We start from the raw sequence: 16,182 nt of genomic DNA, 5'->3' as shown, positions 1-16,182 counted from the left end.
GCAAGGAGAAGGAAGAGGAGAGAGAGAGGGAGGGAGTAAGGGTGGGGCAGTCTCAACAGGAGCATTTAAAGCCCTGCTTCCACATCCCTTCACCCCCAACCAAAAGATAAAAACTGCATTTCAAGTCTGTGACCACAACAGAACTCCATAATGAACACATGTCCTGACAAATGAGCGTACAAAGTTTATGTACGAAGAGAAAAATAAAATTTACATCGAGGGTTTTCTTTTTAAATTTTTTTTTTTTACGATACTCTCATCTCTTTGTGTGTGTGTGTGTGTGTGTGTCAGATAATATACTTCATATTTACACAACACACATAGTATTTATAACCTTAAGCAAAATTCTTTAGAATGTTTTTTTAAAAGAATCTAATCTTTATTTATTTACTTTTTTGTTTGTTTTTATTTTGTATAAATTTATTTATGTTTTGCCCTACCCCCACCCCACACAGAAAAATTCATTATTTAGGGTAAACTCTGCGCTGAGCAAGACGAGATGTGGGTCCTGTTGATGGAACTGACGCAAACGACTGGTTTTGGAATGAGGCTGGATTGTATAACATTGGCCCACTGGCAGCTGCGGCTGGCATTGACTGTTGCACTGATACTGATGAAGATGAAGGAACACTCTGGAAAAAGAAAAGGAGAAGGGGATGGGAAGAAAAAGGGAAAAAAAAAGAAAGAAATTAGTAAAAAAAAAAAAAAAAATCAAACTGATTTGTATGAATGGTATTTTTAGAAATAACAAAATATTGAAAAAAATATTTTCAAAATTTCACAAAAGAAAGGGATGATATCTTTTCAGAATGAAATCTAAAACCAAACAACGTCAAATGTAACAAATATTCTTAATGTTGCTATATAACCTTTTATATCAGATTCTCAACCATGAGTAAATTTACCCCTAGGGGGTAAATAAAAAAGCACAGTTGGAGGTAAATAATTGAAGTACTTGATGAGTTAAAAAAATATTTTTTTTTTATTTTCAAATTGTGTCATGTCTAAGAAACATAATAGAAATGAAATTCATAATTTTTTTTACTTGATTTTTCTTTATTTTTGTGATAGCAATGTATAATACTATTTATATACAAAACCTAAATAGCAATGTATAATACTATTTATATACAAAACCTAAATAGCAATGTATAATACTATTTATATACAAAACCTAAATAGCAATGTATAATACTATTTATATACAAAACCTAAAGATCTTAAACAAAAAAAAAATTCTCTTTTGACCTTCTTGTTTTTCTGTCACTTTATGATGGCTATGAATTTTTGCATGGGAGTAAGGGGTAAATGGAAATATATATAATGCTCCTCACCTTGAGTTGAGCATATTGAGAAGTAATACCCGAATTACCATTAGCATATAAGCGACGCTCTTTGCTTAAACAAATCGAGCGGAGGTATTTCAGGTGATGTCAAAACATCGTTAAATTCACTACTCGTTCAGCAGCTGCCAATAGCGTAATGGTTAGGAGCCTTGACTGCCATACAGACGGTCGGTTTCAATCCTGGCTTGAGGTAGTTGCCTGTCTAGCTGCACTGATGAGCTGTGAAACAGCGAAACAGTACTGTATGTGGATGACTATATATATATATATATATATATATATACATATATATATAAGCTGAAGGGTCAATGATCGAGTAAAGGTTGAGAATGGCTACTTTACACACACACACACACACACCGGATGTACTTGGGATTGCCACTTCTGGTAAGTAAAAAAAAAAAAATTATACTCGAGCTGAGATTGAAACCAAAACCTAAAGCCAAGGAGTCAAGTACGATAACCATTAGGTCAGCTTGCCACAATCCAGTGACCCTCCACATACCAATTTTTCAATTTTGACCTCTTAGCAGCCCCTTTTTCTGGATGAAAACCGATTAAAAAGTTTTCCAAATGTCTGAATACCAGATATATCAAATTTGAAGGCAACCTTCACAAACTTCTTCATTCCCTCAAAACACACATGAACACATTGTAATGGCATCAACCAAGACTGATGTCTCACAAAAAAGTCATAAAAAAGCAAGGTGAGAGAGCACTAACCAGACCTCCACTTAAAAAAACGTAGAAAGTACTGGAACCCTGAGGGGACTTATTGCCATCCAAAATCTCAAAGATAACATATGTTCATTGCTAGCGGAAAATCAATTATAGGCAGCTGTCGCAATAATGTAAGATCATTTGCAATGGTTATCGAAAAGAGGTGGAAAATGCCGGAAATCAGATCCCAGGGACCACTAGTGAGCAATCACTGATGACCTGTGTGAGAATTCCTAGTGAATAAATAATAGCAATAACAATGATACTAAGAAGCTTCACTTTTCCTGAAACAAAAACAAAAAACAACAAAAAAAGTTAAATAACATGTGCAGCATATTTTGCAGGTGCATTCTTTTACTGCAACAAAGAAAATGCAAATTCGAAGCTTGTCAAATATTCGCAATCATTAGCTGAAGCATTCTGCCAACATTTTGCTCATTTTTGCAAGAAAACTAAATATTTTAAATACTCCTAGACAAAAAAAATCTTAATTTTTATGCAATTCACTTGACAATTTAAAAGATTTGTCTTTGCATGCATGCATGCATGCAGGTATTATTATTATTATTGTTTTTGTTGTTATATTAATCTATACAAGAACAAGAGTTGATTTAACTGAAATTTTCAAAATAATTATTGGAAATTCTAACTATCAGAGAAATACGACCTTTTCAAGCGAGAAGGTTATTGTCAAGTTAGCAGATTAGAAGATTTGATAGACTAACCAATTTTGTTTTTGCAGTATTAATGATATACTTTGAAACATGAATAATATATTAGACAAAATGCTATAGAGTTAACGTATGAAATTAGTGAAACACCATGGATACACCCTTTTTATTGATACCCCCCTTACTCTTAATCTATTCAATCTTTCTCATTTCTTTGAATTTATCTAGGCTTTATTTGTCAATGAAACCATCGGTGTTCTAAACATATGTCTATTTCATTATTTTAACTACTTTGTTATCCATGCGCGTACACTAACCACACACACACAGAAATTTGTAAGCTCTTAAGCATCTATAAAATTTAAAAAATGAACAAACAGTTTTGCAAAACACGTTAAAAGGCATTTTTTTTTATTGAAATATTTTAATTTAAAAAAAATGGTTCGCATGCTTTTCAAAACTGTTTATTCAAAGTTTTTAAATTATATATATTCTACATATCTACCTAAAATTATGCAAATAGATATGGCAATTAAGCTACACAGAATTTTCCACATTTCATCTTTGTGAGGAGATGTATGTATATATGTATATATATATATATATATATATATAGATGGTATGTTTTTGCGATATATTTGGAATGAATTACAATTATTTACGAAAGTGCATTTTTACCTAAATGCGAGTTAGGAATAATTTTCCCTTTAACCAATTTGATACCCCTATATGGGGAGCGGCACATATATTATTTTTAAAACATAATTATCCACTATATATACATACACATACATATATATACACATATACATACATATATATAGGGAAAATAAATAAACAATAGAATAAAATATTGTATTTTATTGTATGTTATTTTCATTATTTATTTTTCCTAGTTCTTTTAATTGCTCTAATATATTAAGCTCTATATTATTTTGAAAGGTCCCGATTTTGCATGTGTGAAGATACAAGTTATCTTTTTACAATGTGACTAATTGTATAAGTTAAAAAGCACTTGAAATTGGTTAGTAAGACCTTGTGCAAATCTGTGAACAAGTAACCCCTATACGTTCAGCATTGTGAAGTGTGCAGTCGGCTCAGTGTATTTCTCCCCTTGGTCAGTCAGATCTTTCAATGGTTAGGATTTGCAATCAACCAGATTCCTCATCCTTACACCCACGCAAAACGGACAGAAAGGGAACAACCTTTGGCAGAGGCAACTTTTCAATGTGTGGTGGGAGGTTTGTGAATTGTAAAATGCTGTCGAACACCTTCTGTTCGGTGGACATTTTAGACCAGGGAATAAAGGCACTTTGCTCGGAAAGGTCGTCTTCACTCTGTCGGGGGTTGAAAAGGTTGCCAACAAGAGTCAATATGTACAAGCCAAACAGAGACGTTCAATAAACACAAAAAAAAAAAAAACAAGGAATAAAGAAAACAAAAGACAGTAATAGAAAACAACAGAAACGTGACAAAAATTAATTATAATCATTTCAATTTTATATATTAGCAGTATCTATCCGGTGTTGCCCCGGTGACTTTATTTTTATGTTTGTATGGTTGTTCTGCGAAAGGGAGGAACAAAAGTGGAACTGAAATAATGGGAAAAGACGTTTTACTTGAAACAAAAACTTTGGACTTTTTCTGACGACTATTCTCATCTTGAGTGTTATTCTCACACCGTTTCGGTCAATGTAACGTCTGACCTTATTCTGATGTATCTTGTTGAACTCTGGAATCTTTCGATCTAACTATGGAATCTGAACAGAATTTCTAACAAGCGGTTTTTGATCTCGATTAGTGGTGACTCATCAGTATTTAACAAATATCTGATGTTCAGGAGATATGAAATTCTTAAATTTTTGATAGAAGAAAAAAAACAAAAAACTGCAAACAGAAATGTAGTGTACGATTTTTTAATCCTTCACATTTAACGGCGCAACTCAAGAGCTTTGCCAGTTTAGGTCAATTTAAAAATCAGTTTAAGCGCCTGGCCTTTGAGCCAAGATCAAAGTGTAGTATCTGTTCTGATGCTTCACTTAAGTAATTAGGCCTTGGTCAATGTGGGGGAAACCCTTCATACCGAGAAAATTGCTACTTATTTGGATACTGCCAGAGTGTCCCCTTTTGTGGGGAGCTGGTTTTCTCCCCCATTAAAAACGACCTTATATCTAATTTGCTTTCATGGGGAAGCAAATAAATACTTTAAACTACTTGTGTCGACGGTGAGGCGAAAAGAGTCAAACCTTGCAACAGTTAAATTGTAGAAATATTAATTAATCTTTGCTCAGCTAACATACAAGTAATACCACACACAGTAAATATATTATATACATTATATAAATATTATCACAGAGTGACATTTACATATACATTGCAGATATGAGACAGTAAAATACAGATATTAAATACATATATCACAATGGTAATATTAATAATATCTATATTATATAAATATCTCACAGCATTATGGTTATACATATTATACAGAGATCCCAGAGTAATGTAAGAATATATACATTATGTAGGTATCACAGTCCAGTATTATATATATTATACAGATATCACACAGAAATATAATATATACATTATTTATATACACATACATAGATATGATGCCAGAGTAAAATTTATACAGGCACAGTAAAAGTAACATTAATACAAGCATTACATACATATCACAGAGTAACATTAATAGAAAATTATATTAATATATACATCATGTAGATATCACAAAGTAATATAATCACACATACATTATAGATATCAAAGTAATAAAATATATACATAGTAGATATCACACACAATTATTAGAAAGTGAAAAATATCAAAGTTTCAAACTACAATCAACATAAATGTGAAATCTGAAAACAAAAATGAAATTTATAGCAAACTTTCAACATTTTTTTTTCTTCTCTTTTTTAAATGCCAAAAATCTTCAAAACAGTAACAGACATGTCTAGTCTAATTCATAGCAAGACGACATCTGTAATAAAATATCAAACAGAATTGGACTTTTTTTTTCAAGACAGAGCGAAAGAGTGAGATTTTGTGCAGAGTTAGTGTTAGTATTTATGACTCAAAATGATGGAATATTACATTGGGGGGTGAATGGATGAAAAGTGAATTAAAAATGGGTTTAGAAAAAAATTAACAGATACAAAGTTAAAAACAATAAAAAAAAAAAGGAACACAAAAAAAAAAAAACTATTAAAAAATGTGTTTCAGAAAAAAAAAAAAAAAAAAAGTCTCAACAGGCATTGGTGGTTACATTAACAAGCAAGGAAATCGGTTATTACAAATTGGGAATTAGTTCTATTTTCAACCAATGGAAAACAACTTCAATGATGACAAAGAGAATCAGAAATAAAACATTCCCAAGAATGAAATAGATACTCTCTTTGTGTGTCTCAAATTATGTACAGGTAATAGTGTGTGTGTGTGTGTGGGGGGGGGGGGCTAGCTCCACCCCCAAGAGAATAAAAACAAAATCTTTAGCAGATGTACTTTCCTTGGATCAATGGCTAACCGCGCACGGTATACTCAGAAAATGATAATCCAACAATTTATAACTTAATAAGAAATGCAAATGGATGGTAACATTTAATGCTAGTAAAACTAAGCTACTCTCCTTTAACAATTACAGGACGCCTATCCAACCCCCTATATCCATGATAAATAGCACCCTACCTGAGAATTCTACCTTCAAACTCCTCGGACTAACATTTGCAGGCAACATGAACTGGAATAAATACATAGAGGACATTGCAAAGGCTGCTGCAAAAAAAGTGGGTTCCCTCTATCAAGCCAGAAGACTACTCACGCCTGAGAGTATACTGTACCTTTACAAAAGGTCACTATTCACCCATGCATGGACTATTGTTGCCACATCTGGGCTGGTGCATCTACCACTAGTCTCTCTCTCTTAGATAAAGCCCAAAACAGAGTTGTCAATCTAATCGGTTCCTCTTTATCAACTAACCTCCAGCCCCTGTCCCATTGCCGCATCACTGTGTCTGTTTTACAAATATTTTAATGGAATGTGTTCTGATGAACTCGTTTCACTTGTACCCCTATCTCGACGTACATATCCCTGACAAACCCACTTAGCAATAAGATCTCACCCCTCCACTACTGTTGTCCCTAAATGCCAGAAATCTTTCTATTCTAATAGTTTCTTCCCTCGAACACCTAGATTTTGGAATCCCCTTCCTGCTGCCAGCTTCCCTGGCTGTACTGATAAGCAGAAGTTTAAATGTAACAAACAAATATCTCGTTAATCTTTCCCAAATAGTAGCCCCTTACGATATGCTTTGTAAGGGGTGAGCCGGAGTAAAAATAAATAAAAATAAAAAGCAAAAATTGATAAACAGATTTATGATTTAATTCAGCATTTAATGTGAGGGAAAAATATTAAATCAAATTATGACAATTTTTTTTTTTTTTTTTTGGTTCAAATTAGTATGTTTTTCTCTTATTTCCCCTATTTCCAAGTTTGTTATGTCCACACACACACACACACACACACACATATGTACTAGCATAGGGGCCCGGCGTTGCCCGGGTATTTGGAGATGTACGTTGAGCAGAAAAAAAAAAAAAAAGGTAATTTTTTTTTTTAACTCTGACCTCTATTATGACCCCTTAAATTTATTGTTTTGGGCTCAAATTAAGTTATTAAGTTAGATCCATGTCCAATGAACCTTTATCTAAAATTTCAAGTGTTTAGACCGAAAATTGCCGGAGGAGTTTGGTAGAGTTCTCTAAGGTCAAATCGTTGAACTTTAACCCCTTAATCGCCAAATTTCTGGCCGAAAACTGATCACATCGATTTTCCCAAATCTCAGTACCCTGTATATCAAATTTCGAGTCTGTAGACTTAAAATTGAAAGAGTTATTGCGTAGGGAAATGTAGACACACAGACAGACACTTTCACTTATATAGATATATTATAAAAATGTGTGTAGTGTGTGTGAGTGTTTTTGTAAATAGATTTTTAGCTAATTCCAAGAGAAAAAAAATCATAGCAGATTCGATTTAAATTTTTAATATTGAAAATATTTTGGAATTTCTAAAAAGAATAATCAATATATATATATATATATTGATTATTCGTCTTAGAAATTCCAAAATATTTTCAATGTTAAAACCATAGCAGCAAGTTTTAGTCTCCCCTCTATCAAGGCCAGAGGTCTTTGGGAAATAAATAAATAAATACATTGTTTTATTTCCCAAAAACTTCTGGTCTTGATGAAGGGAAGACTAAAACTTGCTGCTATGGTTTCAAATGCTCTGAAATAACAGCAATTTGATTCCAAATATTTCTCATGTTATATCGCCCCTCTATTGGAAATAGGGTACGATTATGAATATCTTCAGTATCAAATAATCTTTATACACTGTGAAATTTACTTTATGTATGAAAACCAAAGAAAGAAAATATAACATATGAGAAATATTTGGAATCAAGTCCTCCCTTGCTGTTATTTCAGATCATTTGAAACCATAGCAGCAAATTTTAGACTCCCCTCCATCAAAGCCAGAGGGTTGGGGAAAAATCAGATATTTTGTAATTCATATACAAAACTAGGAAAACAAATGACCATGATTAAAACATTTTATGGCCGGAAAAAATTGACAAAAATAGGCTCTAGATGATGGCTGATTCCCTTAATGTGCAACCTTAAGGGCAAATGTCACATAGCCCACTACACAATTCAGGGCATTATATTTCCAACAAGATTTCATTTGTTAAATTCTGATAAATAGTTGCTGAGATTTCGAACAAACAGACCTTTATAGAAGCTAGAAGTAATTGTAAGAGAGAAATAGCAACACCTGAGAGAGAATATAGCAAAACCACCAGAAAACACATCGAATCACAAAAATTAGGAACCTGTGATTTCTGGAAAATCTACAACGCTGTAGTAAATAATGGGCAATCAACAATTCCTCCACTATCAAACAATCATGAGGTTGTTGGCATGGCAACAGAGAAGACTAATATGCGTGCCAATCGGTTGGCCTCAAACTCCACATTGGACCTAGCAAACCAATACCTCCCTGATTTTCCTTTGCAGACAGACGCCACACTAGATGATCTGAAAATCACCCCTTCTCAGGTGCATGTCATCATAAAAAACCTAGACACCTCAAAAGCATGTGGACCCAATCTCATCCTGGCTATCAAAAAAATGCTCTGCAAAGGTTGCTCTATGTTTCTCCAAACTTTACAACAAATGCTTTTATAAATCTTGCTTTCCTGACTGTTAGAAAACTGCTTCTGTGGTACCAGTTTTCAAGAATTCTGGTGAAAGAACTGACCCATTAAATTATCGCCTCATTAGCCTCCTCCCGCTTTTTGCCAAAATATCTGAGTCCATAATGAATCAAGCTCTAGTCCATCACCTCACAGCTGCTAAACTTCTGACCGATCAACAATATAAACTTCTGACCGATCAACAATATGAATTTAGGCAACCCTGTTCTACAGCAGATATCCTAACTAATCTCTGAACGTATATACCATTCACTGGACAAAGCAGAGGAGGGTAGATCGGTAGCCCTAGATACATATAAGGCTTTTGACAGGGTATGACACGATGGTCTTCTCAGAGAAATCAGATCATATGATATCACTGGAAGAATACTTAACATAACTAAATCCTTTTTAAGTAGAAGAAGAATCTAGGTTGTCCTCGACAGTCGTACTTCTAAACAATATGATATAAATGCAGGAGTACCTCAGGAGTCTATCCTTGGACCTTTATTATTTCTAATATTCATAAATGACCTCCCTGATAAAACTGTCTCTGAGATAGGTATATTTGCTGATGACACCATGCTCTATAACAGGCATGAGGGGAAAACAAATGAACACATATCTAAGGAAATCGCAGAAACACTAGAGGATGACCTCCAGTCTGTAGTGGAATAGAGACAAAAATAGATGATCACATTCAATGCTGTCAAGACAAAGCTAGTTTCCTTCAATAATTACAAGAAACCTTCTCTACCACCAATAGCAATGGCCAAACACATTACCTGAAAGAACTTCTTTTAAACTCCTCAGCCTAATGTTCACAGCAAACATGAGTTGGAACAGATACATTGAGAGCATTGCCAAGGTTGCTGCAAAGAAGGTGGCTCTCTCTCTCTACCATGCTAGAAAGCTATTTATGCCTGAAAGTATCCTGTACCGCTATAAAGCCACCATTCGCCCATGTATGGAGTATTGTTGTCACATTTGGGCTGGTGCATCTGCTACTAGTCTCTCGCTCCTGGACAGGGCTCAAAAGAATCGCTATCTGAACTGTCATCTAAGCTTAAGCCTCCATCCCATCAATGAAATGTTGCATCCCTCTGCCAGTTTTACAAGTATTTTAATGGTGAATGCTCTGACAAACTGCAAGCACTTGTACCCACCTTGACGTAAATACCCCGACAAGCAGATAAATCCTACCCCTACACAGAGATCCCTAGCTGTAAAAAAGCCTTCAACTCCAATAGTTTCTTCCTTAGAACTGCTAGATTTTCAAACTTCCTTCTGGATTCTGCTTTCCCAACTGTACTGACATGCAGAAGTTCAAGTGTAATGTGAACAGCAGACATCTCGCTGCTCATCTCCCTTCATAATATTCCTGTAACTTATGTTCCTGATAGTAGCCCCCTACTTCAAAGTGGCACTGTGCCTTGTGCGGAATGAAAATTGAAAAAAATAAATAAATAAATAAATGATTCAGCGGCAGGACAGGGCAGAGACAGCTGGAGGAGTTAGGAGCTGCTAGAAGTGTCAACGTCATCTTACATACAATGCCTGGTATCCTCAAATTGTCACCCATCTGGTGCTGGTCAGGCTCAATGTTGCTTAACTTTAGTGATCTAATGAGAACCCATATATCAACATGATTATGCCATATATATATATATATATATATATATATATAGAGAGAGAGAGAGAGAGAGAGAGAAAGAGAGAGAGAGCACTATTCATTATGAAAAAAAAACACTACACTGAAGTCTAAAAATGGGATTACGGGATTTTGATTAGATTTGATAAAAAATAAATTAGTAAAACAAATAAATGAGCAAAAATAAATTTAAAAAAAAACAAAAAACAAATAAACAAAACCTACAAAAGATAAAAATTAAAAGCAAAAGTGATGGTTCTTCTTCAGAATTCCCCAATATCATAAATAGGGCTATGACAACAGCATATTCTTTTCATTCTTTTGATTCTCAGGTATATATCCATTGATATCTTATATGTTTTTTATGTAGAGTAATGTGGTTCTCGGTTGATTAATTGTGTCTAACTATGTCGGATATATACTAGAGAGTCAAAACAATGAAAAGAATATGCTGTTGTCCTAGCTCCGATTATAAAAAAGAAAGAAAAATCTGCATGATACCAGTGATGAAACAAAAATATCACCTTCCAAAATTACATAAACTAATCAAGTAGTTTTATTCTTATAAAAATCATTTTTAAGTAATTAATAGGAATTCGTAATTGTTACAAGTTGGAATTATTTAGGCATCTTCCTTTTTCTTTTCTTTCCTTCGTTTTTTTTTTTAAATTGTTTTAAAAATGGCGGACAAGATAGCCGCTCTTCTGTTACTTGAAAAAAAAAGATTTTCGGATTTAAAAAAACTACTTGATTAACTCGAACGATTTTTTTTTGGTGGATGATACAGATTTTTCTTTACTTTTTAATATAAGCTTAATTCTGGACAAAGACCGAAAGGACACACAAAAAAAATAAAAGTCACATATATCAGAGAAAAAAAATATTAAAAGCAGCAGGAATCATCACTTGGACTAATTACAAGGCTTCTACAAGATTAACTGCATTGGTGTTGTTGGTGGGGAAGATGGTGGGGAAGGTGGTGTAGACATGAGTTATGTTACAACAGGCAGCGGCAGCAACAGCAATAATTAAAAATAAAAAAATAAAAATAGGCAATATAGTTACGACAGGGGTCACCAAACTACAGCCCAAGAGCCAAATACAGCCCATCAAATTCTTTAATCTGGCCAACGACTTAATAAATGATATCGCAAGATGCATATATATATATTTTTCTTTTTAATTACATTTTCACGCCAAACAAGGCACAGTGCCACTTTGATGTAAGGGGCTACTATCAGGGACATAAGTTGAAGGGATACTGTGTAGGGATTTGAGCAACAATATGTCTGTTCACATTACACTTGAACTTCTGCATATCAGTACAGTTGGTTGGTTGTTTTTATTTTATGGCATATCAACTCTTTTCAGGTTATTTAATGCCGAATCCAAAGATTTTGAAGAAAAATTTTTTAATAGAATATATTTGTTGTTTTCAAGTCGGTTTCTATTTAACCCATAGTTGGGACCCTAACAGGTACTACCACTCCGAGTCAGAGTGGACCTGGGAGCAATGGCAATTAAAGGGTGGCTCCACACTCCCCAAAGCCCGCAAGCTGGGGCCTCACCACTGGATATAGTTGAAGGTCATATCCAGGACCATCAGTACAGTTGGGGAAGCAGGAAACCAGAAGGGAATTCCAAAGTCTAGCAGTTCTAGAGAAGAAACTATTTGAGTAGAAGGCTTTCTTACATCTACGGATCGCTATTGTGTCGGGGTGGGTGGGACTTTGCTGTTTGTCGGGGGTATATTTATGTCGAAGGGGTACAAGTGCTTGTAGTTCATCGGAGAATCCACCATTAAAATACTTGTAGAACAGGCAGAGGGATGCAACATTTCATCGATGGAACAGAGGTTCACACCGAGATAACTGTTCAGGACCTATCAGGTTGGCGACTTTCTTTTGAACCCTGTCAAGGAGTGAGAGACTAGTAGCAGATGCACCAACCCAAATGTGACAGCAGTACTCCGTACATGGGTGAATGGTGGCTTTGTAGAGGTATAGGATACTTTCAGGCATAAGTAACTTTCTAGCACAGTAGAGAGAGGCCACCTTCTTTGCAGCAGCCTTGGCAATGCTCTCAATGTATTTAAGCCAAGGGGTTTGAATGAAATACTTTCAGATAATGTATCTTTAGCTATAGCTTTGATATATAAAAAGCAAACAGATGACATACTACACACTTGCAAAAAAACAATTGAAGACTTGTGTTGAAATATAGAAATTGAATGTATAATTTTATTTTGAATATCATCAATTTTTTTAATATTAAGCCTCAATAAGATCACTGAAATTAAGCAATACTGAACAGCGTCAGTAATTAGATGGGTGATCAATTGGAAATACCAGGCGTTATATGTTAACATTTCATCTTAGTGGCCTTGCAATGTATGGGCCAGCAAAACAACTGTCCTTGATTGTTCATTGTGATCTGCACCAACCAGATACTAGCTGGCAATGATCAATTTCTGATCTATAATACATAAGATTTTGTAGACTAATCTCTATATATAAAATTAGGTATGTGTATATGTTTATATATCTTTATGTACAGGGTTCCCTCAAACTAATTAACTGATCATTATGAATTTTGGAAGATAGTTGCTCGGTGCAAAGGTGAGTGAGTGATGTGGCATATATTCAGTTTAATTTAGTTTTATGCAAAGGGGGTAAAGAAAGATGGAAGCTCCTGGTAAAAATTCACATACCCATAATTTTTGTGAAATTTTAATAGGTATAAGGCATCAATTAGTAAATATTATTCAAATTTTAAGTTTCTTTGGGGTATTTCAAACGGATCTGAGAGGTATTTTATGGACACAACGTCCATTTGAAAATTAAAACATTTCAGATTTGGATTATATTTGATCGCTAGTCATTCGACATAAACAAGATTCTCTAAAATTCAATTTTTTTCTGTAGACTCCTTTAGACATTTTCTAGATTGAAAATCATGTAAAAGATTTTGAACCAAATTAGAATGAGGTTTCTAGTCATAAGGTTTAGTAGTATATTTTAAATTCAATCTTTGGAAGCAAACATAGGAGATGCAAAACTGTTCTGTTTGAAAAATGAATTTTCCCCGATATATATATATAGTGAATAAATGACAAAAGTCTATATTCCAAAGTTCATGATGCTGACCATTTTATAATTTATTCCTTTAATTCAGTTGACATTTAAAATTCTTGACAGTATCGGTTTCATAGTGTAAAATCAATCACTTAATTATTATATCAACTAGTGAATCTATTTTGCCCTTAATTCATCCGAAGAAATAGCAGCAATCAATCTGTTGATAGTTGATATAATAATTAAGTGATTGCTTTTGCGCTACGAAACAGATACTGTCAAGAATTGTAAATGTTAACTGAATTAAAGGAATAAATTATAATATGGTCAACATCAGGAATTTTGGAATATAGACTTTTGTCATTCATTCACTATATATATATATATATATATATATATATATATATATATATATTGTCATTCATTCACTATATTGCTCTGTAATTACATTGAGTTTCTTAAATAAGGATTGGTATATATTATAAGGAAATAAGATATATTTCCACAGATATATATATATATATATATATATATATATATATATATTAGTGATGGGACGATTCCAATATTTTTCCCCAATTCCAATACAATTACAGATTCCGATTCTTTATAAATCTCTAAATATTTAACTATATAGTTGTATCTTTTCTCTGATTATCATAAAAACACACTTGTTGAAGGTGCAAATATTATCCTAAACGTAAAAATATACTTGTTGTGAAGGATCTATCGATTTTAGCTTTACTGGTAATTTAAAATCAATAAATATTTATTATGTTATCATTATTACTAGCAATGGAAGATTTAGCTTTAAAAAAAAAAAATCAAATTAAATAGACAATTAAAAGAATCGTTTTGGCATTGGAAAATCTACACAAATTTCTCCGATTCCGATACCCTCAAATATTCCGATTTTTTTTTATTCCCAATTCTGATTAATCATCCCAATATGGCCGTGAGGTTTGTTCCTAACTAATGGAGTCAGAGATAGCTTCGTGGCGAGGTTCAAATCTCCTAACCGGTAGTAGCCGTGTCACCCTGCATTGATGATTCTCAAAACGATGAAACACTAGTGTCTGTAGGTATTAAAAAAAAATTGTAATAATTATGTCAGCCTCTTTAAGAAACTCGGTTCTTATTATTGAGCACATTAAAGTTGAAATAGATAGTCAGTCACCTAAGCTCGCATGGTAGATCATGATGTTTTCATTAAATCACTATGGTCGGATGTTACGACATTGAAAAAAAGAAATTAAAATTTCAACAATATTTATCGGGGTTAAGATTGGCCGTGAGGTTTGTTCCTCGCTAATGGAGTCAGAGATAGCTTCGTGGCCAGGTTCGAATCTCCCGACCGATAGTAACCGTGTCACTCTGCACTGATGATTCCCGAAAGGATGAAATACTAATGTCTATAGGTAATAAAAAAATTATTATTGTAATAATTTATATATATTTCTGTAGAAATATATTTTCTTATCATATATAGCAATCCTTATTTAAGAAGCTCAATGTAATTACAGAGCAATATAGTGAATAAATGACAAAAGTTTATATTCCAAAGTTCCTGATGGTGACCATCTTACAATTTATTCCATTAATTCAGTTGACATTTACAATTCTTGACAGTATCTGTTTTGTAGCGCAAAATCAATCACTTAATTATTATATCAATCAGTGAATCTATTATGCCCTTAATTCATCAAAAGAAATAGCAACAATCAATCCTTCAAAAGGAAATAAAGTGTGATTTGACATGATTAAAATCCGAAAATTGAAAGAGAAGCTGTAAATACTTTTAATATGTTTCCATTACGCCATTTTGAATTAAAGGAATGAATTATAAGATGGTCAACATCATGAATTTCGGAATATATTTTTTTATCATTTATACCTACTTGCCTGATATAAGCATTTTTCGATTATTTTACCTTATAATCTTGATTTGCTGTATAATATTTGATATCTTTACTTATGCGTTAATCTTGTATTTAAATAGAATTTATATTTGCCTGATAAAACCTGTATAAGCATTTCTCTAGGATTATATTTGCTTCTTCATAGCATGTAACACTGATTTGTCTGTATATTATTTTGGATTCCTCATTTTGGTGTCGATCATATATTTAAGACTTATTTGATGTCTAATCCCAGTGATGATGATAATGATGAGGAGGAAGAGGCTTGATACAAGTAATAAAAATTTTTATAACATCTCAAGAAAGATCATACATTGATTGGTTGCTAATCTAAGTTCTTGGTGCCTAAATAAATGATTTTCCCATAAGGGTGGCTTTGTAGATTGGGTTCGGATATCCCAACCAGCAGTAACTATCACTGAACCTACACTACTGACTGCATAAGCATGAAACACTAGTGTCTGTAGATATAAGAATTTTAAATATTTATTTTTAAAAAAATATTATAAATAGTCTCTTCAAGAAAATAAAAGTTTAATAC

General features: G+C 33.3%; 1 protein-coding gene across 12 annotated transcripts in view; it reads right to left on the bottom strand.

The window, feature by feature from the left end:
- Positions 1-291: 291 nt before the first annotated feature.
- LOC145254806 (uncharacterized) overlaps positions 292-16,182 on the bottom strand; it is a 400,418-nt gene continuing 384,527 nt past the window's right edge. For all 12 annotated transcript variants that reach the window (XR_013863805.1, XM_080113605.1, XM_080113609.1 and 9 more), the window contains one exon: positions 292-632. Coding sequence is in view for 11 of the 12 variants with exons in the window: in XM_080113605.1 (XP_079969731.1) it covers positions 465-632 (168 nt within the window). In the remaining variant the exon portion in view is untranslated. The remainder of the gene's footprint in view (positions 633-16,182) is intronic.

This window comes from Euprymna scolopes, chromosome 30, assembly GCF_053919585.1.
Source record: "Euprymna scolopes isolate OS-2025 chromosome 30, ASM5391958v1, whole genome shotgun sequence".
Classification (NCBI taxonomy): Eukaryota; Metazoa; Mollusca; class Cephalopoda; order Sepiida; family Sepiolidae; genus Euprymna; species Euprymna scolopes.
This window is presented reverse-complemented; position numbering and strand designations above follow the sequence as displayed.